We start from the raw sequence: 26376 nt of genomic DNA on the forward strand, positions 1-26376 counted from the left end.
CAAAAAAAGTAATTTCGTTTGATATGAAGAGTTCAAACACAAATCTTCAAGCATTTTACTTATTTTAATTTAAATATATCATATTTTTTTTGATAAATTTCCAAAAATAGTGAGAGAAAAATAACCGATTTGTTTAACCATGTTTGTCTGCCTCTCCCGTCTCCTAAATTTTCATCAACTTGTGTTTTCATTACTCCAACTCAATAACATAAACAAATTAGTATAAATTTTAGAACCAAAATAACAGTCAATAAGAGAATAAAAACAAGGAAAATAACAGTAAATACAACAATAAAATCCATTCGTTATATTCAATCTAAGTTAAAGAAGATTAAAGTTTTTTTCTAATGAGAAAGATGTGTGCCTTTTTCATCACTTTACGGTTTTGTCTCTATTAAATCCAATTTGTGGGCATATTTTTTTAGAGATTTTAAATGAGAAATTATTTGTTACTAACCTCATATTCATTTTCTTTCTAGACTGAATTATGCTCATTCATTTTAGATAAAATTTAAAATACTTATAATTAAAGAAAAAAATGTTCTTTTCTAAAAATTTGCATTTTCAATTTCATTTTTATCACACTACAAGTAGTCTTTAAATAGAAATTGAATGCTAAAATAGGGACTTGTTTGAAGCTGGAAGCTAAAAATACATTTTTTTGTTAATTCAATTTCATATACATATATATATATATATGTATATACAAATACATAGTTATATATAATAATTTATGCACATTAATACATAAATTTTCATCAAATAAAAGAGCAAACCAAAAACTAAAAAAAAATGGCATTAAAATTAACCATAATTTTTATTATACTTGGTATAATATTTGTATTATTTTTCCAAATGGTGACACCTTGGATGTACAGCATATCATCACTAGATAGATCATATTTTAAGACAAGATGTCCTCAGGTAAAATCATCTCTATTAATCAAATATATTTCTAATTTTACAAATTTATAATAACAAGATGGTAAGTGAGCAGTGTTCACTGTTATTATATTTATTCACCCTTCGGGCAATAATTTTTATTTTATAAATCTATTTTGATTACAGTAAAAGAAAATGTTAAATTTCTTAACAAAAATTGTTATCAGTGATTCTCAAACAGAATGATAAATTAAAAAAAAATTAAGTTTTAAAAGAAGTGCCGAAGAGAATTTTAAACAATACTGTTGAAATTATTTTTTTGCTAAGCTAAAAATAAGCGGGTTTAGATCTAACTTTTATATAAGTAAGTCCGACGAAATGTTTTTAAACTGTAATAACAATTTATTTATTATATTGGAATTGTACAAAAATAAAATTAGATAACAATTAAAAAATTTTTGACGTTTATAATGCATGGCCGGAGAAATCTTGTAAAAATTTTTGTTTACTACTATTTAAAAATTTTAATTTTTACTCATAAAGTGTTAAATTATGTTCAACATGGTATCAATGGATATGAAATTGTTCAAATGGTTCACATATTTAATATGTTTCCTTGTTTACTATATGTTTTTATCACAGTTTGAAAACTACTGATTTTAATAAAGCACGGTGAACATAAATAATATTTTTAAAGAATGGTACTCATTGAAAATATCATGAAACTTGTTGCAAAAAAAAAATAATGTAAACGATTTTAAAAATACAAAATCTAATGACACTTCTATTCAATACTCAAGCTCTAATTCTTATTTTACAAAATTAAAGTAGAAAAGTGAGGGTTGTTCAAAAACCTTAAGAAATTCAATGTATGCCAAATATATTTAATACATTATTATATTACAAATATTTAATAAAGCATTGCACAAAATCAAATATTTCTTTAAGCCCTTTAGAAAGAATTTATGTTTTAGCACTTTAATGTAAAAACATTAACTTTATTAAAAGTATTTATTTCAAAATAAGCACTCTATTGATAAAGTAAGAATATTAATCTTATACCGTATAACAGTGCACCGCGTTATTAGAGATTCACCCCCCTGTTGAACTTGAACAACTTGTGAAGCTCGAAAGAACGCAACTAAGAGTGTTCTAAACCTAAATAGGAGTGTGAATAAAATCTTTTTAGAATCAAGTTTCAATTGGAAGCCAAAATAATCAATCTACTTTTCTTTTATATTTTTATTTTCAAGTTCAAACTGTCCATGAGGTTTTTTTCGACACGGCAACTCATATCTTGTTCACATTTAAAAATTATAAATTTAAAATGCGTAGAAATTGTAAATAAAGTTTGGTATTTGTGCTATAAAACGCATATTGGAATATTTACGAAGTACTCGAAATAAAGTGGAATATGTAAAAAGAATTTCTGTTTTTCTGTAGATGAATATTGGGTCAGCATATCGAGCATTTAACAAATTACCACCTGATTTTAATTCTTCTTTAGTTATTCCGCAAGTAAAAGTTTTTTTTATTTCTTTTAATCTCTTCCTCTTTTTTCTTGCGCTGTTCAATTTTTGTAGTGGTATTGTATAACTCTTAAAGGAAATTTTCTAGTCATATTGATTAATCAATACTCTTTAATGAAAAAGTAAAGAAAAAGAAAAAATGGTAAATGAAAATTTTAATAAAAAAGTGAAATAAAGTAAATAATGCCTTTTAGCGAAAGGTGTATTAATTATATTAAATTTCATTCCAGTTTATAAATTAATTTTCGAAGATCGGCATGCTTTTCGTATTTTAGTATTTTTTTTAATTTGTCATTCTTGCTACCGCAGTTAAACAAGTTTTCTGAAATTTTTTCATGTCATTGTAATTCTAATTATAGCAATTTTAAAATGTCAAAATCCGGAGCGCTTTATATTATAAATTTAAAAAAAGAAGCATTTTAATTACAATAATGGGATCTTAGATAATGAGGACGGAAAAAAAAATCTATTTAAAATTCTTGCTTTTCTAAAATATTAAGAGAAGAATGACAAGGCTAGGTTTCGACTATAAGTATTTCTTAATGGGCTTCTTAATAATATTCTAATAAAACAAAATTATTTTTAATTGAAATTATTTTCAAAACATTTTTTCTAAACTAAAAGAAAAATTTGAAGATATTGCAAGATTTTAACAAAGAAACTCGCTATGTTCAGCTTTAATTCGGTCGAATACAGTCCCCCACTAAAAAAATTTTATTTTACAAAAATATAAAATTACACTTGAATTCAACTTTTTGAAATGTACATTTTCAATAACTTCTTAAAGTAAAAACTTTAATTTTTAAAGTAAATGAAAGCGTTTCGAAATAATTTTTACTATATTTTAATTAAAAGTTTCTTCGTGATGCAAAAACGAGAAGTTCTTAATTAAAATTCAAATAAAATCTAGGTTTAAGATATTTTATGCAATTAATTTGAAGAAAAAGTATTTTATTTTTTTTTTCTTAGTTTTATTCAAAATTAATGCGTCAAAGTGAAAATATGAGGCCAAATTATTAGAAATTTTTTTTTGCAATTATTATACGAAAATGTATAAAGCCTAAAATTTTCGAAATACTCTTAAAGAAACGTGCTATGAAATCGGAAATAATTTTTTTTTTTATTAAGATTTTTAATAAAATTCAATTGCCGAGATAATGAAATTTAAAATTCGAAAAAAAAGTAAATGTTGAAGAGAAAACAAAGAATTGTAGTTGATCTTATCAACTATGAGTTCATTTAGTATATTAATTTTTGTTCCGTAATTAAATTGTTGTTTATAATGAAAATATACATTCAATATTTTAAAAAACAGCTTTAGAATGATTATTTTAATTGAATAGCTAAAAAAAATAATCTCTCCACTTATGATTACGTACAGTAGATAATTTGCTGCACAAATTTTGTTAATACCACACGATTTAAGGTACATATGTATATACAAAATAATCAATAGAATGAAAAAAATTTGTAAGAACAAATCTCAGTCACATTTTATGACGTGACATATCTTTTCCCTTATTTATTTTATGAATTATAAAAAATCATAATTCAACTCTTTCGGTTAAAATTTACGATATTATCAAAATTATAAAAATGACAATTCATCAATTTCCTTTTTTTTATTGATTCACAATAATTCCGTATAATTTGTATTGGGACTTGCCTACACTTTGAGGGAAATTAATATTTATTTGAAATTTTCTACCATACCACATACATACACACTGTTTGGAGATTTTAAATTCCTTAAAGGTGCTAAGGTCGTCTTTAAGTCATATTTTGATTAAATATAAAATGCTTACAAAAATATAACTTTCATCGATCTTGTGAATTATGTACAAAATAAATGAAATAAGTAACTCTGATGCACATCGAATTTATTTTATATACTTAAACATTAAATATTAAGTTTTCAATAATAATTCTTAATTTATTACTTATAAATAAATATATATATATATTGAAAAAAAGTATGTATGTACCTATATGCTTAAAATTTTCGATCATTTTCTTTTTTCTCATGTATTCACTTTCACATAGGTTAAAGAAATCAAAAATTTTAATTTGGAATCAATGATGGGATTTTGGTATGTTGTCCAATATTATGCATCTTCAGAGGAACTACCAGAGTATGCTTGTATGAGAAGTTATTTCACTTTTGATGATAATAACCGTCATAACAATGAGAAATTGGTAAGTATATTTTAGTATAAAATTTTTATATTGGATATTTTTAATAATTCTTAATGTACATTTATATTACATTTCAAGTACATACAAATATGAAAGTGAAAGCAATAAAGAGTAAAATGGAATTTTAAAAAAAAAAATTTGTTAAACAAATTCCAAAAGGACAATTCCGCATATTATTTTATTCAAGATCAATGAATTATTTCAATACTTGCATAATTACAATCTGCAATAACTAAAAGTTTTATGGAAAGGAAAAAATTGCAGTTAAAATTAGCCTTTATCTGAAATCTGTTTTCAAATTTTTGATATCTTTTTTCTCCGAGATAGTAAGCTGTGGGAGACTGAAATTTGGCAACTTTTTGATACTAATAAAAAGTTAATTTCCGTAAAAGAAACTTTTTTGCCACCTCCACCACTTTTCGAGTTAACGCTATATTTCCCAAATGTCAAGTTTTTCCAAATTTCAATTAAATGCAGAAAGCTAACAGTAGATGCCATGCCATCAAAATACATAACAAACTTTTTTAAACGTTATTTGAAAAATTTTGGCATAGTTGATGGACGGAAAGGTTCTACTTTACAAACCATTGTTGTGATCCAAATTTATTTAGTATTGTTTTGCTTTAATTAAAATGCAAAATATTTAAAAAAAAAATAAAAATTTCTAAAAATTATTTAATTGATTTCAACCTAAAAAGTTTCTCCAAATTCTTTTATCTCCTCTTACATCTTTTATCATATTTTATACTGATTACACATACATCGATCTAAATTTTAATAAAATATTTAAAGAATATGCGAACATTGAAAAAAATTCATAATATTTTTTTTAAATTAATAAACCTGTTGTGCAAATTTTCTTCATTGAAAAGTGACAGTTCTTCTTTATCATAAACGCATCCTGAATGAATTCAAAGAATTTAAAATCAGAATCTATTTGAATTATTGTGAGTAAATGCATGTATCAGACTAGTCATACGACTTTCATTGTCATAAGCTCCAAAAAAAGAAAAGAAAAGGTAAAAATTATGCCGAAAGCCACAACGCGTATAACGTCGTTTTCATTGATCTTGTTATCAATTGAAAAAAAAAATATCGGCAAAAAAGTTTTAAAAAACAAAACTTGATCAAATTATCATTATTAAAAAAAAATTTTAAATTAAAAAAAGAATTTGTAAAAAGATCTTTCCGATGAAACTCGCCAACTTCCTCTTTTTCTTCTTCAACCGACATTCTTCATGTTTTTACACATAAACACACACACATATTATGTTGATCTGATCTCTTTTAGGACTTGTCCAGTATTTTCATATGCCTTTTTGTTTCACTCCAGATGAATATGCAAAACGAAAACAATAAACGAGACTAAAAATAAGGAAAAATTAAAAAGGAATGAAAAACACACGACCGCAACATTCTTATTATCCAACAAGTTTTAACCAATCGATAGTTAACAGTGCTCCACTTTCAATACATACTTTCATACATACATATGTACATGCGAAAGCGTTACACGTATAAGAATTAATGCCGCGATCAAGGGGTTGCAAATAGAATACATTTTATGGGATAAAAAAAAAACAAGAAACTTTAGTTATTTGTGACTATAAAATAATATAATAAATTTGTAATTTAAATGGCATAAATGGCATACGCAATTATCTACATAGCGTCTTAATTGCGCCTAACTCTTCTTGTCTAACGCATACACGTTGCACAATATGACAATGCACTTTGAAATTATGAATTTTCTGCGTTCTTTTCGTACACATATTATACATAATATATGAATTTATGTAAGTATGTACAGAAATATAACTTTTTAATTCTGTTTTGGTTTGTTTAACTTATGAAATTAAAATAAGTATGATGGTTGTTTGCTGAAAAAACATAAAATATGCGTCAGTTCCTGCGTCTTGGTATTTTAAAGAAAGTTGCACATTGACTTTTAATTTTTATTATACATATAAACAAAAAGCATGACAAAACATCAAGTAAAATAAAATCATTTCGCGTTCTTTCTGCAAAATATTTTCTTTATATATATACATACATATATACTTACATTGCATTACTTTGCATTCACAAAGCTGATAGGCTCATTTTGTATACATATGTATGTATTTCACTCATTTTTGTATATGTATACAAAAATCGCTATTCTGAACATACATGTGTACAAATGTATGTACATATGTATGTCAAATAGCAAGAGTTCAGCAGACAGCACATTATTGTTTTTTTAGCCTATATCAAGTTTTTGAGTTTTGTAAAATTATAAATTTATGGTTATTATATACGGTTTTAAAATAATGTTGAGGGGGTCATATTTTATGTTCAAGGGTTGTCGAATTGTTGTGGAAGAACAACAATTAAACATCTTAATAATTTTAGCTTTAATTTCAGCATTGTAAAGTCGCAAATGCATAATATACTTTATGTGTTCCATTTACAAATAAAAAACATTCCAAAAACGTATATTATGTACTCGTGAACACCCCTAGGCATATGCAAACACATTTATGTATATCGAGGAAGGTATGATTGCACCGAATCTTGCATGTAAGGTGGTTTTTTGTGTGCCTGCCTGTGCACTTCTTTGTCTCAATTTTGGTTGACATACATACATATATACATTACGTTAAAAGATGCATGATTTATTTGAATGATTTCCATCGAAATAAAAGTTATTCTTTTAAGATACTAATAGAAAATATCTTTAATATTTTAGGTGACCATGAATTTTAGTTACATTTATGCTGAGGATCCATATCGTGAACAATTAATAGGTAACATTACATGGAGAATACCAAATTTTAATATACCAGCACATTGGGTGCATACTGAGTATATATGTAAGTAATATACATAAAAGAAACAAAATATTTAGTAAACAAAAAGTTTTTACAAAAAAAGAAACTGACTAGTATAAAAACTCAATGTTTAAGTTAAAGCTACTATAAATGTACGTATGTATATATGTACCTACGTTATATAAATATTCGATCTGCTTTGGTTCATGTATACATACATATGTATATATGTACATACTCAATCAAATACATACGATCCTAATTAACGTATATATGGATGTTCTGACAACCGGATCTATTAAAATAAATGATGAAAAATAAAGCAATTTCAAATGAAAGTGATGAGTTATTACAAAAACACTGTCAATTTCAATTCATTTAAAATCTTAAACTAATCCTTTACATACATTTTCTTTAAATATCTTTTCTGTATGGTTTGTAAAAAAAATCCAATAAATTACTAAGATTTTAATTATTACTTGAGCAGTTCAGCTTTTTTAATTTTAAATATATAATTTCATTTATTGTTGTAACCATATACATATGTAGTTTTATGACCCTAAGAACATATTACATACATATATACATACATACACATACATACTCTAATACAAACGCTATTGAACACAATAAAAATTTTGTTATTAAATAATATTTAAACATTATGTATATATTTAAAAATAAATAAATAAATTTTTATGATACATGCTCGAATTATCGATATCTTAAGATGAAGGAGTCTACAATACATACGTTATTGATACTGATTACGAATCATGGAGCCTAATAATGCATTGTGCTGAAAAATCAAAATCCCCAAGATATTTATCAGCACTTCTATTATCGAGGGAACCAAGTGTAGCAACTAATGTTGCAAGTTTCTTAAGGTAAATACAAAAAGAAATTAATTTTGTCTTAAAATTTCTTATTAATTTAATTAGGAGAATGAAATAAATATGTGCATAATATGCTATAAAATAAATATGTACGTAATTCATAAGTTTATGAAAAGAGATCGACATGCTAAGGTGAGGGCCGAAAATTGTACATATACATATGTATAAATACATGCCTAGCTGGCAATTTTTTTTTGCAGTTAAGGATAACAATAAAGGTTGATTTTCAGAAAGAATACTTGTAATACTATCACTGTTATTTTTTATATTTTTAAGAAATTTTAATATTTAAAGGCAATAGGTACATAGTCGAAATTATGTTAATAACACTAAATATAAAATTCCAATTCAAAATAGTTAAATAAGATTATCTTCTATCAGATGCGTACACGTACGCATCTTAAGGAGAAAACACTTGCTATAATTATACAGTAGAAATCTGCTCTAGTGAACGCCCGACTTTATGAACTTCCCAGTCGAGTGAACACAAAAATTTTAGCATTGACTGCCTTACACTGTGAACAAAAATTTTTATAAGTGCCCAGTATAGTGAACAAATTTTACAAAACTGTTTTTTTTGTATATACAGTAGAAATCTGCTCTAGTGAACGCCCGACTTTATGAACTTCCCAGTCAAGTGAACACAAAAATTTTAGCATTGACTGCCTTACACTGTGAACAAAAATTTTTATAAGTGCCCAGTATAGTGAACAAATTTTACAAAACTGTTTTTTTTTTTATATTATTCTTTTTATTTTTCTCATTGTAACGGGATTTTTCAAGTTGAATTACAAAAGAGAGCATTATTTTGTTTATTTAACATAAAAGTCATACATTGTGTTAGGTAATGGCATTCAATTAAAGTGTAATTTCGATAATAAATAAAATTCGATTAAAATAAAAGTGTTCAAGTTTTTTTTAAAATGCCGAAAACAAATATTAAAAGAAAACATTTGAATTTAAATGAAAAAATTAAAATTATAAAATCTTTAGAGTTAGGAGTAAGTGTTACAACATTATCTAAGAAATTTGGCTGCAGACAACGATATCTTGTTAACCGACCAAGTCACACTTAGATATATAAAAGAAAATATTGTTTTAAAAATTTCAAATAAAAAAAATATTCAAGAAAAAGTAACTAAATACTTTTTGAAACAATAAAGCTTTAAAAACTACTTTTTAGTTTAATTTATTTGACATTTAATACAGTGAACAGGTTCAATAGAACGAACAGCCTGTGTTTTTATTGTGTTCACTCGAGCAGATTTCTACTGTAATTACAAATATCTCAAAATCCAACCGTATCAAATATTAAAATTAACAAAGGTTTGTGAAAATTATAAAAAACAATTATTATTAAATAAACAACAAAATAATTTTGAATTTTAGAGGTTATCTTTAATATTTTTTGCACTTAAAAGTAAATTGTAAATATTTATAATTTGATTAAAAAACAATATTCCTATCACATCATTTCACTTAATATTATTCCACAAAGTTCCATAAACAGAATTAAAATAATGGTAACTTTCTACCTATGTACATATGCTTTTAAGTACTTTATCGCTGCTTTTACATTACAAACATATTTTAGAAAACGAATTTTAAGTTAATCATTTTAAGAGAAACCAACATCTTAGACTAAACTAAAAAAAAACAAATCCAATTTTAAAAGAATAATTTGCATATAAGTTAGACTACAACCGTGATTAGAATAAATTTTACATAAAAAGAAAATGTAACGCAATTTTTAAAACAAACGTATGTACCTACATATGAAATGTACATATGTACAAACGTATGTTTTAAGATCAAGGTGCATACACTGATTGACTATAATTACAAGTATAAAAACTTTCTTGATCAAAGTGCTTTGACAAGTTGATGAAGGTATACATACTTTGTTAATATCACCTCAAAAAAGTGAAAGAAGATTTTCAATTATTAGTCATGTACCTACATTCATACACGATTAAAATTAGCATTTTTATGATGTTCAAATAGGAAGTAGTATCAGCATCTCAATCAATGATCTAGACATGATGTAAATATCAAAATAAATTTTAATCATAAAACAGAAGATACATAAGTTAGGTGTGTAAATAGAAAACACATTACATTTACCCATTACATTTTGAACACACACATACATAATTAGTATAATAAATAAACATATACACAATAACTATGTGTACATAAGTAGATGCACTTAGCTGAAAAATAAAATTGCTTCATTTTTAATATGCACAAAATTTCTTTATATTACTCAGTAGTTTCCGCTAATATTTAAAATTTTAAGTAGGTGGAAAACTAAGCATTGAATTCGTGTTTGAGATGTTCAGCCCTGTCCGCTGAACGTCCATACTGAGTAGTTCCTGTTTAATATAATCAATCTTAGTACCACATAACGAATCAGTTATCTTATAGATCTTACATTATGATTAATCTTGTAGTTATGGTAAATATCCAGTGCGTTATTTTTATTCTATCAAGATACCAACCACTGTTTTTTAAATTCAATCCTTTTACATATTGTGTAGTTATATAATTAACGTATAAATATGGTATATTGTGTATAAAATTATAAATATATCCATATGTATGTTACCATCTAATAACATTCGACTTTAACTTTAATTTACAGAGACAAGTTGCCGCAGTATGATATTGACCTATCATTTATGTTTGATATCAGACAGGATGAGGATATGTGCGAATCAGTGAAAAATGTAAGCGATCCAATATCGTTTTCATTTAACAGTCAAATTAATCGCAAACGTAAAATTTCTATAATTCCAAATAAGTAAAATATGTTATTCTAAAATTCGTATGGAAATAAAATTGTATTTTTATGTTATTATTATAATATGTAATGTGCATATGTATGTATAAATAAATTAAAATTTGGAAAAGAAGTTAAAACACTTTGTCGTCTGAATTTTTGTATTAGATCCACATGTTATTTAGGTGATTACCACCGAGCAAACAATTATTTCGTAACTATTTTTTAATGGTTTTTTACTTGTATTCTTTATTTTTTATTATATATGTAATAATTGTTTTTCTTTAGACAAAAGATTGAAATGAAATTGGTAATGTAATAACGTTTTTGTTTTCACAGATTTTTCTCTTCCTGTACGGACCACCATTTGAATTAAATTATTACCATTAAATACCTACTTTATAAATTTTTGAAATCATAGCACGAAGATTTACTCTTTTAACTTATAATACTTATAATACTAATATACTACAAGCTAAATACGAATATTGTTTAAAAGAACTATTAAAAATTAAATATTCACTTGCATAATTACTAAAGAATATATATTCAGAATAAACAGAATAAACAACATATACAAGTTAAATTTATGCTTTGTTACAATCTTGTAAAACTTGAATTTACTTAAATAATATATGTAACTTTCTATATTCTAGAAAAACAAGTTTTTTTAAATTAAAAAAATAATACTGTGACTAGGAAACAAAAAATTTAATTTAGTGATATTAATTAAACTATATTACAATACTCTTTTTCCTTAGATGAACTTTTCATGAACTTAGAATCTGCCGAAGTGTTTGTATCAAAATTTATAACAATAAATTTTTTCTGATGCAAATGAACTTCTTCTGTTAAACAAACCAACTTCGTTTCTGTGGCTCTAAAAAAATTTGTTGGAAGTGTGTTGAAATTAAAATTAATTCGAAATTAATACTTTGTTATTATATTTATTTTTTTTATATTTTATACCTAAATTTTTGAACATAACCATCCTTTAATGAATTCAAATTTATTACATTCCTCAAAAATTTCCCTGTTTTTATATCCCATAACTTAATAGTATTGCCAAACGAACTCGTTAAAACGAAGTTTAATACAAATTGAATACATTGCACTTGAGATGATTCCTCACTGGGATCTAAAGCAAAACTTATCAAATAATTTTGTTTTCAAATTTTCATGAATTCTATTACCTGATAAAATTTGTACACATTGACCGGTAGCAGATTCACAAACTTTAATTTCATATTTTACCCTATAATAGGGGAAAGGTGAATAAAAATAAATGAATGCGAATAAATTTTTTTTAAACTCGGTACTAGAATAACTAGTAAACGCAAAACAATCTTTGTAATTGAGTAAAGTTTGCTTAAGACATCCCGTATTCACATCCCAAATTCTCACAGAATCTAAAGAACCTGATACAACATATGTACCATCAAACTAAAAAATAAATCACGTTTTATATATAAAAAAAAGAAAGAACACATACATTTTATATGTTTGTGGTTATTTACAATATTACCTGCAAAGATTTTACTTCATGTTTATGCCCTTCTAATGTTTTTACACACTCATTTCCCTCAGGATGCCATATTTTAATAGTTTTATCAGATGATCCAGATATAACAAAGATCCCGTTGTAATCTACACAATGAACTGCTGCACTATGACCGGACAGCACATGCAAACAAATACCTCTTTCGTAATTCCAAATACGAATAGAGCAATCAGATGACCCACTAATAACCCTAATGAATTTTGTGCAAAAAGAAAAGATAACATTTTTATGAATAAGAAGATGTAGAAGAATATGCTGAAAACACTCCATGAACGATAATGTATAAATGAACTTAAGTAATTTTGTTATATTAATTCAAATTATTTACTTGTTTTCAAATACTGTCAAACAGCGAACACTTTCTGTATGTCCTAAAAGTGTACGATAATTTTCACCTGTATCAATACACCAAATTTTTAACGTTCTATCATTGCTTCCAGAAATTATTAGTTTTTCTGATAAATAAAATGTAGTTATAAAATCAGTATGTCCCATCAACTTTTTAATGCACTTTAAAAAAAATAAAATTTTTTAAGCTTTGATAAAAATAATATTTTAATTTACCTTCCCAGAATCAATCAAGAATATATTGATAATTTTTGTGTCATAAGATGAGGATACAATATATTTCGCATTAAGCCGCAAGCAACTAACTAGTTCATATTCACAATTTATAATTTTGGAATTTTTTATAGACAAAGATTTCCAATTAGATTCAATTCTCCTTTGGCGAATATATCTACATTTCCAATGCGATGAGGGAAAAATTCCATTATTTGCTTTAGTACTGCTTCTTTTTAACAATGGTTTTTCATTTGATTTATTTTTGTCTATTTCTATATTCTCTGCAGCTAATGTTATTTGATCTTTTTTGCACTTTTCTTGCCATAAAAAGTCGTCGTTACAAATAAATCTCCAATTCTTACACACTTGTTCTGCTGTTAATATATCTTTCGGGTCTAGATAGAAAAGAATTTTTAAAGATAATTCTCGAGGTAAAATTGAAAAAAAATCCAATTCAAAATCTGAGTTTCTTCCTTTAACAATATTCGATAAAGCTTTAAACATTGCGCAAATTTATCTTATTATTACATAAATAAATTTTAATTTTAAAATAGTATTTTGTTTTATTATGCAAAAACACATATTTCTATGCACAAAAAATCGTAATTTTATTTTTGTCGTAAATATTATTTCTGTTTACTTTATTTTATATTGTCACATTATTTTTTATGTGATTTATTTAATTTTTATACATATATCAAATCGGCTTAACACAATATTCAAAACATTACCACAAAACAGCTGATAAAAATCAGTTTGACATGTTTTTAGATTGCGGAATTTCGTGAAACAAGATTTTGACATTTTGTGCATTCCACCCAGTAATGTTATCAAACATAAGTTTTGACATTTCATGCACGCGGTTTATGTAGTGCTATAATAATCCATTTTGTTGTATAATACCAGTTATTATATTATTATATTATGTATGACTGCAACAACTGTCTATTTTTAGATCACAAAATATATAATAGGAAGAATCAAAACCAAAAAAAACGTTTCTGAAATTATAAAGTATATAATATTCTTTCTCAGAATCAAATTCAAAATCGACATAGCAATGTTTAAGAGACCCGCCTGTTGCAAAGAAACGCATAGAAGTTCCGTTTCATTTTTAACTTAAACGAAAAAGTTGTCAATAACGTGCGATTATTTTTTTTGAAAAACATCTATGGTTTTCCAGAATTTCGCGCTCTTAATATTTTTCATTCATATTTCTTAGTATATCTTCCGGAATCCTTCTAATTATTGTACATACATTATTACGATTTTATTATAAAAATTTTTTTGCTTAATTTTAAGCATAAAAAATAAATAACTTTTCTTAATCATATATGTAAATACTAAATTTTTCAGTGTCAAAAATAGCAGAATGTAAAAATCGAAATGTGGCTCTTTTTAATTTTTGGCGGGAAATATTTTAGATATTAGCTACCCATTTGATTTTTCCTTGTTACAATTTCTTCTTACTACTGGCATCATTCAAATATACCAAGTTTGCCAAGTATCAATAAGAAAGGGAGAGAGAAAAAAAAAAGAAAAATAGAGTCGCGTAAACGCAGAAAAAAGCCCAAAACATTTTTCAAATCTCTTGGAATTTTATTTTGTAAATATAATGTGAATAACAATAAATTTATTAAAAATTAATATTTAAAATAAGAAAACATATAAGTTTTTTAAAAAGTGAAAGATTTTAACGCGGAATGGTTAAGAAAAAATAAAAATGGATTATAAATATCTTAGCGCAAGATGTCAATTTTGACAGCAAATTTATACAAAAAAGAATAATTCATCAAAAGACGTAAAAATTAAAAACATTACTTGGTAAAAACATTAAAAATCATATAATAAATGAGCAAAATTGCAGTTAAAATTACTATTATGTGTTAAAAGATAATTTTAGTTTGTTTTTTAAAGGTCTAAAAGCACATTAGGGTAAGAAAAATTTGTTGCTGAAGTTTTTTTGTTTATGTTGCAAATTTTTTATCAAATGACTTTTAACCAAAAATGCCTGGTAAAATATAGTGAACCTACACAAAATCTGCAAAATATTTTCAATAAAATTTTGGAAAAGATAAAGTTTCGATAAACAAGCCATTAGAGAACGAAATAATTTGCATCAATGTTTTGATGCATAGCTATGTCAAAATTCTTGGTAAGGTGAAAACATGAGAACTGTCATTTTTATATCCCATTCCCTTTTAAAAGCAATAAGTAGATCTAAGTTGAAATAGAAACTCAAAAAAATGTATGCTAATTGAATTTTTATGTTTTTATATTTTTAGCAAATTTAAAATAGTTTTGGTTAAATATTAATATCATCAAGGAAAAATGGCTTTTTGGGGGAAAAATAGTATTATTGTTCCCTTGGATACATTAATTAATAAAGAGAAAGAAACTACAAGTAAACCAGTAGCTGCCATAAAATCTTGTGGCTCTGTTGGCCGTTGGGGGAAAATGGGCTTTACATCAACCAGAACATATGCACTAAAAGTTCCAGCTCATTTAAGTCCGGTAACAACGGGTCAATCACCTGATCAAATAGGATCTCCGCCAGGTGCTAACAATACAAGTGGTGGTCCAGGTTCGTCACCCCCAGCAGTAGAAGCTCCAAAACCAAAAAAGTTCTTTAAAAGTCGAAATACTACAGCTCCTTTAGACTTTATTCGCTCACAATTTATGCAGCATCATATGTCTCACATTGCGCCAATATCACCAGGTTATACATTAAATGTTACGGATGCACTACCCCCTCCTAGTCAAACATTAACTGGAAAAGAAACAACAAATACAAATATTAAGGTTAAAATTTCTAAAAGCAATAAAAAACGTAGAGAAAGTAAAGAACCAAAGGATGAACAAAATTCAACATCTAACGACGGCAAAGATAATTTACAAGGGAAAGAACGTAAAGAACGCAAGAAATCTACATCTTCAAATGATAAACAATCATTAAAATCTCCGAAACCACTTAAGAAAAAGAAAGAAGAAAAGCAATTAAAACCAGAAGCCCCACCATCACGTGTGTTAGGAAGAAGTCGAAAACCAGTTAATTATAATGAAGATGATGATTCCATTCCATATAGACCTTCTGAAGTGCCTACATCAAATAAAAAATCTAGTAAACTTAAAACAAAATCTTCAGCTGATGATACCGGGTCAAGTAATGAAGCACCCGAATCGAAAACAGAAAAAGAGAATGAAAATATTCCTGTAGCAGATTCTAAACCTGATCAAGTAGTAAATAATAAAAAGAAATTAAATAACAAAGGTACTGAATCTGATGTTAAACAAGACAATCTTGAAAATGAAGAAAAAACCGTTGCAAATAAATTCAATAATATTAATGCACTCGATCATCCGCCTATAGTTCTAAGAATTTCTAAGGTAAGCAGTTATTTACAATTTATTTCAAATACATGTGTTATAATTATTATTATTCTGATACAAGAATTTACGCTATCACAACAAATTCCTTAATGCACATCAATTCTAATTAGAAATTGGTTATTAATTTCAGTCGAAACGAGAATGTTTTCTTAAACTATGTTATCCTCTTAAACTTAACTATAATATCCTCTAAATAAGTTAAAATTTAGATTTTGAATTAATTTACATATTTGCTTGGATTGAGTACATATTTTGCTTGTGATAAAAGCAGATGTGGATAAATTTAAAAATCCTATTTGAATGTTGTTCTTTTGTACATATGTACATATATACATATGCAATTTTTATTTTGAAACAAAAAAAAATTTAGCCGCCTTTGCAAGAGGAAGTGAAATTCATAAACTTAATGCTTAAGTTTAATCGGAGTATTTTAACCGCTTCGAAATTTTACTACCGAAAGAATTCGAAATTTTTCTTACAATTTCAATTAGATAGTTGTATATTTTTATTATATCTCATGTATTATATACATGAGATATTCAATAGCAATATTTGATGTTTTGTAGCATTTTGATAGCAGTTTTGTGCTTCACGAGGATAAAATAAATTTCAAAACATATTATATAAACAGTTTTGTGCTTTCCAACTGATAAAATAAACTTAAAAACATATTAAAGTAATATAACAACACGCCAAATATTTTTATAAAAAATTCGGACATCTTAAATTTATGTTATATATGGAAAAAAATGCATTAAGTAGCCTAATACAACTATTAAATATCTAAATTCCATTTAAAATATGCTACCTTTAATTTTTTTTTCTTTCTAACACGGCAACATTGCAAGCATTTTGTTTTTCATATTCGTTCTGTGTAAAGTGAATTACTTAGTAAAACTTTAATTAGATATTCTTAATATACTGTCTGAAGAAGTTAAAAAATCATTGTATATTTTTTTTTCTCATTTAAATTCTAAAATTAAAGTTGTTTCCCTTATTTACAATTTTTTAACTGACTGTTTAAAACAAGACAATCGTTTGGAATTGATTGTAAACGTGTATCTAAAATAATTATGTATTGTGTATCTGCATATTAGTTTTCAAAATGTTGGTCAAGCCCGCCAAAATGATTTAGATTTATATTACATTTAAAGTGTAGTTTTTTGACTAAATAGTGTAATTACGGGTTGTTGTGTATTAGTTTACATCCCTGCAATGTAAAGAAAATTGCTCTTATTATAAAAATGAATTTTTATTGGTAAATTTTACTTAATAAAATGTATGTGCTCGCATTCAAATATATATTTCGTTTATTTTTAGGGAACATCGCGGTTGATTAGTACTGATAGTGAAGAAGGTAAATTAAATTCGACCACACCGGTACATGAATCTATTACTGACTCTTCAGCAATAAATATAGAAAACAAGACAGAAACAACACCACATGATACATTATTTGAAACAAAAGATCAATCAAAGATTTCAACTACAGAAGAATTGCTATCAGTGCTTTCAGATGATAAGCCAGAAGTTCAAAATATAACCAAAAAAACAAGAAAGAAATCAGTTAGCACGTCCGCCATATCACAACTTCCAACAACAGTACCCGCATCAACAGCACATCCTATCCTAACGTCAACGGAAACAGTCCAACAAAAACAAGATCCTCCAGCTCCAAAAATTTATCCAGCTGATACGATTCCTGATATTAATTATGAATCAAAAATATCGCCAGACAAACCACCTAAAGAACGTCTAAAATTAATTATTCGAACTGATGTTTTACGCAAAGCATTAGCAGCTGAAGCTGAAAAAGCCGAGAAGAAAAAGGAAAAAGAGAAAAATAAAAAACATCATAAGCATCATCATCATCATCACCATCACAAAAGTTTAACATTAAAGATATCTAATTCGGATGCACAATTTAAAACTCCATCCCCACAACCTGTTGTGGTGAATGATAATAACTGTGATTTATATAAACAATTGACCATTAACTCTCCATCTGAACGAGATTTCGATTCGCAAAGCTCAATTTTAGGTTCGGTTTCATCAAAAGCGACAACAGCTATAGGTACTGGAAAATTTTTTGCTTATAAATTAATATGAAAAAAAAATGTATTTTTTAGGTCAATTTCCTGCTGCTAACGTCCCTGAAGAAAGTTGTGTTATTAGAAGCCGAGGTTCAAGTGATATTACTAGTGATTTGGAGACATCACAGCATAGTTCTTTAGTGGCACCACCATCAGATATAGAATCCAGATTAGAGTCTATGATGGATCCGGAAGACGACCATACGTCAAATACCGCTGCTAATGGAAAAAGAAACATTAGTATAAAATTGAAACTAATTGAACAAGAACCATTGAAGGAAGATATTTTAGAAGTTTTGACAGGAGGTAACGAAAAAGAAAATACAACAATTGAAGAAGAAAAAATTTTAGATGACAGCAAAAATATGAATGAGATTAGCGAAGTTGAGCAAAATATTAAGGATAAGAGCCCTCCACCTGCAATGAAGAGACCTGGTAGAAATCGTAAGAACGCACAGGAAAAAATAAATGAACCATCCTCAATTGAATCAAGTAAGGAACAATCACTCGATGCTATATTGAACACTTTAAGTTCACCTGTGAAATCAATTGGAAGAAGTTTGCGTGGCAGAGCTAATACAGCTGCAACGCCATCTACAAATATGGAATCTGCTACAACAGAAAGTCAAACGTCAAAATCTCCAAATAAAAGGAGTCAAAGAAACGTAAATAAATTAGAAAAGGTTTTGAACGATACGCCTGCGGAGGCAGAGGATGCCGAAATTCCTTCAAAAAATACAAGGACATTGAGAGGTCAAAAATCTAAAACTTCAACTACTGAAGGACAAGCCCCTATATCTATCCCCACACATAATAACGAGAAAAAAACTATTGAAAAACGCGGTAAAAAAGCCACAGCACAAACTCAAAAGCAAAAAGAAAATTTTGAAAGTATTAAGGTAGTAGATAAAGATTCAAAACCTGAGGCTCAAGCCATTAGAAGTAGTAAAAGAAATATAAAAGCAGATAATATTTCATCGCCCCCATTATCTCCTACTAAATTATCCTCTCCCGTAAAAAGTGTAAAAGAAGAGTCGAATCTTCCACAGCGGAAAGGAAGAACTCCGAGGAAAGCTGCCTTAAATAATTTAAAGAACAACACCCAACCCCAAGAAGCAGAAGTTGCTTTAACGGAGGTAGATGACAATCTTCCAGAGGCAACCACTTCCGTTCCAATTGTTAGAAGTTATGGTGGTAGAAAAAGGAAACCCCAACCAGACACTGTTTTAACCGATATAACTCCGCCACCTTTATCAAAAGTACCCTCCACTGACACCCCCGATCCTTCAATAGATCTTCCAGAATCAACAGCAATAGATATTAGTTTGAAGCTAATAGAAGACAGTTCCGCTATCGACACTGATATTGTATCTTTAGAAAAAGACAAAGATGTTGACAATTCGTCATCGATTTCAGATTTATCACCGCAACCTCCAAAAAAAGAGTACAAAGTAAATAAATTTAAGAGAGCGTGGTATGAACGCGACTCGAAAACAAATCTTGAAAATGAGAAACCACTAGAAAATACAACTGAGAAAAGCGATTTTGAAGACGGTGAACCATTGATTAAAAAATCTATTCCAGCTTCAACAACTACTCTTAATAATACTCATGAAAAAATGAAATCTAAATCTAATAATAAAATTGTAAATAGTAATATGGAAACATGTAGTAATATCATGGGTATCAATTCTCCAGATGTAAACGATAATGGAAACAGTAATGGCAACTTGGATGAGAAACAAATAAAATTGGTTATATCAAAAAAGAAAGGTAGCATTTTCAAAAGTCGTGCTTTAGTTGCAGAACAAGGTGGAATGACATCACAAGAAAAGAAACGCCATACTTACATTCACAAATGGGATGCTAAGGATGAGCAAGGTAAATTACTAGTTTTTGATTTGTTCTTATTGTTGTTGAATTAATTGTTCTTTTCTTCTATTTTATTATATTATTTTATACCACTTTATATAATCCTTAAACATTTAATTCCAGAAGCTTTGGCAAATGCAGCTACCAACAACGAAAATAAAACAGCTGAAAAATCGCAAAGTTCCACAACAGAAAAAAGTAATGCTATGGATTACGATGAAGAAGACGATCAACCACTAGCCTTATCGACGCGGAAAGTTCGTCAAGTTACCTCTGTAAATGTTACCAATAAAATCAGTGATAACATGGACTTAGCACCTGGTCAGACAAAAGTTGATAAAAATACAAAAGAATATTATACAGTTATTAGAAATGTTAAAACCGCGCATCAAATTCAGGAAATTGGTGAATATCAAGAAATGGACGATGACGTTGAATATATTCTTGACGCCCTGCAGCCACGTAATCCAAGTTCAACAAGATGTTTATCGGCTTTGCAATTAGCTACGAAATGTATGACACCTGCGTTCAGAATGCATGTTCGAGCTCATGGAACTGTAACAAAATTTTTTAAGGTATTGCAAGATGCTAAAGCAGATAAAAGTCTTGGATTATGTACAGCCGCTATTATGTTTGTTTTATCACAAGATACACTTAATATGGATTTAGATCGCGATTCTTTAGAACTAATGATGAATTTATTAGAAAGTGATAGTGCTGATGCTGTAGATACAGCTAACTATGAACGTAATAAACAAAAAGTTCGAGAGTTATGCGAAGAAATCAAATCTCATGGCAAAGGAGCTCATTTAAATATTGACTCAATTTCAGCTGGAACATTAGCGATGGAAACTTTATTGTCATTGACATCAAAACGAGCGGGTGAATGGTTTAAAGAAGAATTGAGAGAATTAGGTGGATTAGAACACATAATTAAAACAATATGTGATTGTTGTCATCAAATATCCGATTACGTTGTTAGTTGGACCGAAGTTTTATTAGAAAAATTAAAAACTATTGAAAGATGTTTAAGGGTTTTGGAAAATGTATCATTTTTAAATGAAGTGAATCAAACATATATTTTAAAGTACGGTAATGGTCATGCTGTTAATACGTTATTTAAATTGTACAAATTGTGTGATAGTGAAATTGCTTTGTATCCTACAACTGATTCAACACCAAAAGATAATCCAGGTGTTGTTTTACGTGAAGCTTTGGTACCAACATTGAAGGTTTTGATTAATTTAACACATCCATTTGATGAAAAAGCTTTAGGAAGTTCGATATTGGGTCAAAGAAAAGGAGTATTTGATACAAGTTTTCACATATTATTGCAAGCACCCAATTATGTTCCGGAAAGATGTATATTTGAATTAAGCATACTGGTTAGTATAATTTTTTTCATTTTTCTAATAAAATTTCTAGTACAATTTTGTTTCCCAATTTTTAGGTGCTGCTTTTATTAATTAATCTTACCATGCATACTATACCTAATCGACAGCTTATAATGCAATCTCACGCGCCGTGCGATTTTGGAAATCAATTCGATAAACAAGCTGCCATCAAAGCATTAATTGAATATTTTTATCGTTGTGAAGAACAAGCAAGGTAAAACAAAAATTATATTGTAATTATATTGCATATTCAGTTTATCTCTTTTCCTGATTTCAGACAAGCTGAAAAAAATACGGATTCTATTCTGGAAAACCCATTAGAAAAGAAAAAAGCACAATCGCAAGAAGAATTCGATGAAACTGTTACAAAACGTAAAAAAAAATTGAATTTCTACTTCATTTAAAATCCTAACTTATATATTATTATAACTCTACATGTATTTCATTGAATTTTAATTTTTAGTTTTACAAAAAGCTGGTCATCACATGGAACACACATTGCAAGCGAGTTATGCTGGAATATTAGTAGGTCATTTAATATCAGACAACAAAGAAAATGAACAAATAATACGATCATATCTGCGAGATAGTAGTTTTAGCGACATTATCAAAATTTTAGAAAAATATTACAATTTCATGAATTTAACAGCAAGTGTAAGTTTTAATTAATAAAAACCATTGATAATATAAATTCATTAGTTCATAGTCAAAATATCAAAATTATTGGATATTTTTATTTTAGTCTGAAGCGCATTTAGTTTCGCATATAAAATCAACTAAAAAATTAATAGATTATTATAAACAATGCGAATCACATTCCAATGATGAAAATGAAAAAGAAATCAATTTAAGCGAGAGTAGTAAAAGCAACATCAATAAATCACATCACAATGATGATGCAAATAAAACAATATATTCAGATACATCTACAGTATCATCTACATCTGCAGAACCAGCACCAAGCACATCATCAGTTTCAACTAGAAATAATATTCGTGTTTATAAAACGTACAGTCAAAGATAGAGAAAATTCCCAATTTTATAATACAAAGTATGATACAATAAAATAAAACTGAATAACTTCGAATAATGTTTCCGTAACAATATTTCGTATAAGGGTGGGTATATGGGGAAGTAATGTTAATTAAGTTGTTTTGTGTAATACCAGTTTGTTTTATTTTCTATTTTTTTTTGTTTGTTTATTTATAAAACTGAAGAAACTTATAATAATTCAATAGTAATAAAAGTAATTAAATGATTTCCTTATCTTAATTACAAAGTAAAAATTTAATTATATTTAAAAAAATTATATAATTTTTTCCTAGTTTTAAGAATTTAATAAAAAATAATGATATGAATACAAATAAGAATTTACTTAAGCTCATTTAAACCTGAAAATTCGTAAAAAAAACTTTAAATAATAATTAAATACAAAAAAAAACATAACATATGTAAGAAATTAAATTTTTTTTTCTGTTTTTACAATAAAAATGAATAAAATGAATATTATGTTGTATGCATATTACATGTTAAATAGCCTAATTTATGTGTATATTTTAAACTATTTAATAATATAGTTAAACTATATGTTGAAATTTTTAAATCATCTTTAATAAAAACATTAAAATAAAATAATAGCTAAACAAAACAGATTCCCCTTTTTTAACTGAAAAATAAATTTTTGTTAATTACATTGATGTAAAAATTTGTTAATAAGTTTAGAAAAATTATATATATCAAGCGAAAGTCCAAACCGTAGATGTAAGAGTAATAATAGGCGACACTTTCTAATTATACATTTACCGTGTCTGCCTCAAAGTTGTTCTTTCATTAAAGAGCAGAAAATCTCTTTGTTGAGTAATTTATTTCGATTTTTTAAACTACAATGACAGAATTTTAAGCAAATAAGACACAAAATTTGTATTTTTTATTTTATTTTTAAATATGGTAGAATGAAGTATTGAATATGTATATATATGTATATATATACTTTCTTATTTAAATGATTACAAATTTCAAAATTAATGTCACTTAAATTGGTTTCAAAACATTGAAAAATAAATGTCAATGTAATTAACGAAGAATTTTATTGTTCTTAAATTCTTTTTCTTTTTGAATCATTGAAATAATATAATGAAAACAAATGTGACCAATTTAAAAAATACAAAAGAAAATCCATGATAAAACTTAAATGTAAAACTTTTAGAACAAAATTTTAAAACGATGTATTAAAAAAATTTAAATATAAAAAGTCGTCACTAGTATTAGCACGTCTTCATTATAGTTCTTAAGAAATAAAACTTTAATATTACTTTATTCTTCGACCTGTAAATGAATGTTTTAATGATCGAAGACTATATTAGATTGTATTTATGTAAATGTATATGCAAAACGATGAATATAATTTACTTAAATATAATGTGTAAATTATGTGCATTTTGCATATATATGTATAAATTAAATAAATATGTATATACATGCAAGTGTATATATGTACATGCAAAAGAATTTTTTATTGCAGTTTTAGCCTTTAAGAAACAGAACAAGCATTAGTAAGAAAATTAAAATACATCTTGTAAATAACTGTTGTTTAAAATGAAAAAAGTATAAAAAAAATAATTAATAAATATTTAGTACATTAAATTTTATTAATATATTTATTTTATGTAGCTGCACATTTTATTCATTTAAGTGTAATGTTCATAGGATTCTTTTTTCAACCCGATTTGGCTTTAATTAACTCACCAGTATTTATTTAATAATAATTAATTTCAATAATTAATTAATTATTTGAAATGACAGTATTTTTCTCGTACAATTTCTTTTAATGAAAATTCCAAAAATAAGGGGGCAACCTAAAAGTTCAAGAAAATTTTGGGTTTTTTTTCTAAAAAACAACGTACATGTGTATAATTTTTGTTTCAGAATATTATATACAAAACCAAGTATAGTAAAATAAGTAGGCAAGAAATACATACGTAGATATGTATGTACATATAAAATTATATGCATACAGGGCTGCCAAATAGAGTAGTCTGAATTTCTTCATTTTTTCAAAACAAAATAATCATTTTGAAGATTTTATTGAAGAAAAAATATTCACGAAACCTTCTAGGTCTTCATTTAAATTTAATTGGAATAAGTGGGAAGTAAAAATATCACGATTTTAACTCAAACCAAGCTAAAAAACACCAAAAAGAAAAAGTAAGAACATCCAGAATCTCATAAGAAGTCATTACCCGTATACACATTTAGTAAATACCACCGCTGACAGACATACAGACCCACTAACATAAAGTGACAGTTCACAGCTGACGAATTAACATTAAAAAATTCATTATGCATATATTTTACAAAGCTTGTTCGAAAATTATGCTGTGTTCTTGCATAAAAAATTTTGAGTAAAAAATTACAAAATTTGTTAGACTATTAAATTTGACTCAGTTAACTATTTAACATTTTAATGTCTTTTGCCATCAGCATTTTTCTCTTTTGTTTACAGGACTTTAAATATTAATAATGCACAACCGCATTCTAAAAATCTTAACCAGTCGAACAATTGTAAAAACAGCAAAATCATTTACTGATACTGAGTTTTTTTAAAGTTGTCAAAATATGACAAAATGTAAGAAAAAATCTGAAATCATCTATATTGTGGCAACACTATTCAATCCGAAAAAATATCTGACATTCATATTCCACCATCCATGTGTTAATCAAGAAGTGTAATCAAGTGTTTCTTTTTCTTATTTACAAATATATCCATCTTTCTGTACAGAGATTGAAATAAATGAAATAAATCAACATGAGTGGGCTTGATAAAGATCAAATGAAAACTGTAAGGATATCTTTAACTCATAGAACAATATTTACCACACAAAATTCGTTGTATTTGGGGTTAGCACAATAAAAAAAAACCAATTTCGATTTTCGTTTTAGTTTCAAGACTTTTTGATGTCTTACAACAAATTATCTGAATTGTGTTTTGTAGATTGCGTTAAGGATTTTACATCAAGAAAAATTGTTCAAGATGAAGTAAGTTATATGATTATTGGATTATAAAATAATGAAAAACATTTTAGGAACGTTGTGCATTAAATTGCATGGAGAAGTATTTAAAAATGAATCAAAGAATATCTCAAAGATTTCAAGAATTTCAAATGTTAGCTAATGAAAATGCCATAGCAATGGGTCAAGGTCCTCAAAAAACTTAAAAACAATATATAATTAGTTTCAGCATGTATTTTGTTAACTAGCTTTAAACAATTGGATATTAAATTGTCGTATAGAATTAGAAACATTTGTTTTTGCAAATATTAGGTGTTTTTTTGACGCTTTAATTGATTCTCTAATCCCTTGATCACAATTATTATTCCTGAACAAATTATTGAGGGATTTTTTGCA

The 26376-nt window shown here is 26.7% G+C and overlaps 4 protein-coding genes across 8 annotated transcripts; 3 read left to right on the forward strand and 1 right to left on the reverse strand.

Annotated features, from left to right (window-relative positions):
- Positions 1 to 808: 808 nt before the first annotated feature.
- Positions 809 to 11342, forward strand: LOC129605384 (uncharacterized). The gene is made up of 5 exons (XM_055515105.1): positions 809 to 924; positions 4455 to 4607; positions 7339 to 7462; positions 8151 to 8307; positions 10961 to 11342. Exons 1-5 carry the CDS (start codon positions 856 to 858, stop codon positions 11121 to 11123), a joined length of 666 nt encoding a protein of 221 aa, XP_055371080.1. The 5' UTR covers positions 809 to 855; the 3' UTR covers positions 11124 to 11342.
- A 279-nt stretch (positions 11343 to 11621) lies between these two features.
- LOC129605383 (F-box/WD repeat-containing protein 7-like) lies at positions 11622 to 13925 on the reverse strand. The gene is made up of 6 exons (XM_055515104.1): positions 13224 to 13925; positions 12988 to 13169; positions 12624 to 12849; positions 12292 to 12541; positions 12068 to 12236; positions 11622 to 11978 (listed from the first exon to the last, which is right to left on the reverse strand). Exons 1-6 carry the CDS (start codon positions 13725 to 13727, stop codon positions 11828 to 11830), a joined length of 1482 nt encoding a protein of 493 aa, XP_055371079.1. The 5' UTR covers positions 13728 to 13925; the 3' UTR covers positions 11622 to 11827.
- An 858-nt stretch (positions 13926 to 14783) lies between these two features.
- On the forward strand, positions 14784 to 24514 carry LOC129605291 (protein wings apart-like). Of its 5 annotated transcripts, none has more exons than XM_055514951.1 (10): positions 14784 to 15047; positions 15127 to 15378; positions 15509 to 16610; positions 17934 to 18687; positions 18743 to 20587; positions 20702 to 21963; positions 22029 to 22186; positions 22250 to 22344; positions 22436 to 22626; positions 22715 to 24514. In XM_055514951.1, exons 3-10 carry the CDS (start codon positions 15555 to 15557, stop codon positions 22994 to 22996), a joined length of 5643 nt encoding a protein of 1880 aa, XP_055370926.1. In that variant the 5' UTR covers positions 14784 to 15047; positions 15127 to 15378; positions 15509 to 15554; the 3' UTR covers positions 22997 to 24514. The 5 variants fall into 5 exon arrangements, with proteins under 5 accessions (XP_055370926.1, XP_055370927.1, XP_055370925.1 ...); XM_055514952.1 differs by having other exon boundaries at positions 15141 to 15378; XM_055514950.1 differs by having other exon boundaries at positions 14784 to 15378.
- Positions 24515 to 25670: 1156 nt separating this feature from the next.
- Positions 25671 to 26286, forward strand: LOC129605470 (mitochondrial import inner membrane translocase subunit Tim9). The gene is made up of 3 exons (XM_055515253.1): positions 25671 to 25810; positions 25912 to 26007; positions 26055 to 26286. Exons 1-3 carry the CDS (start codon positions 25778 to 25780, stop codon positions 26184 to 26186), a joined length of 261 nt encoding a protein of 86 aa, XP_055371228.1. The 5' UTR covers positions 25671 to 25777; the 3' UTR covers positions 26187 to 26286.
- Positions 26287 to 26376: the final 90 nt, after the last annotated feature.

The sequence above is a fragment of the Condylostylus longicornis genome, unplaced genomic scaffold, assembly GCF_029603195.1.
Source record: "Condylostylus longicornis isolate FDR11 unplaced genomic scaffold, ASM2960319v2 ptg000013l, whole genome shotgun sequence".
NCBI classification, from domain to species: domain Eukaryota; kingdom Metazoa; phylum Arthropoda; class Insecta; order Diptera; family Dolichopodidae; genus Condylostylus; species Condylostylus longicornis.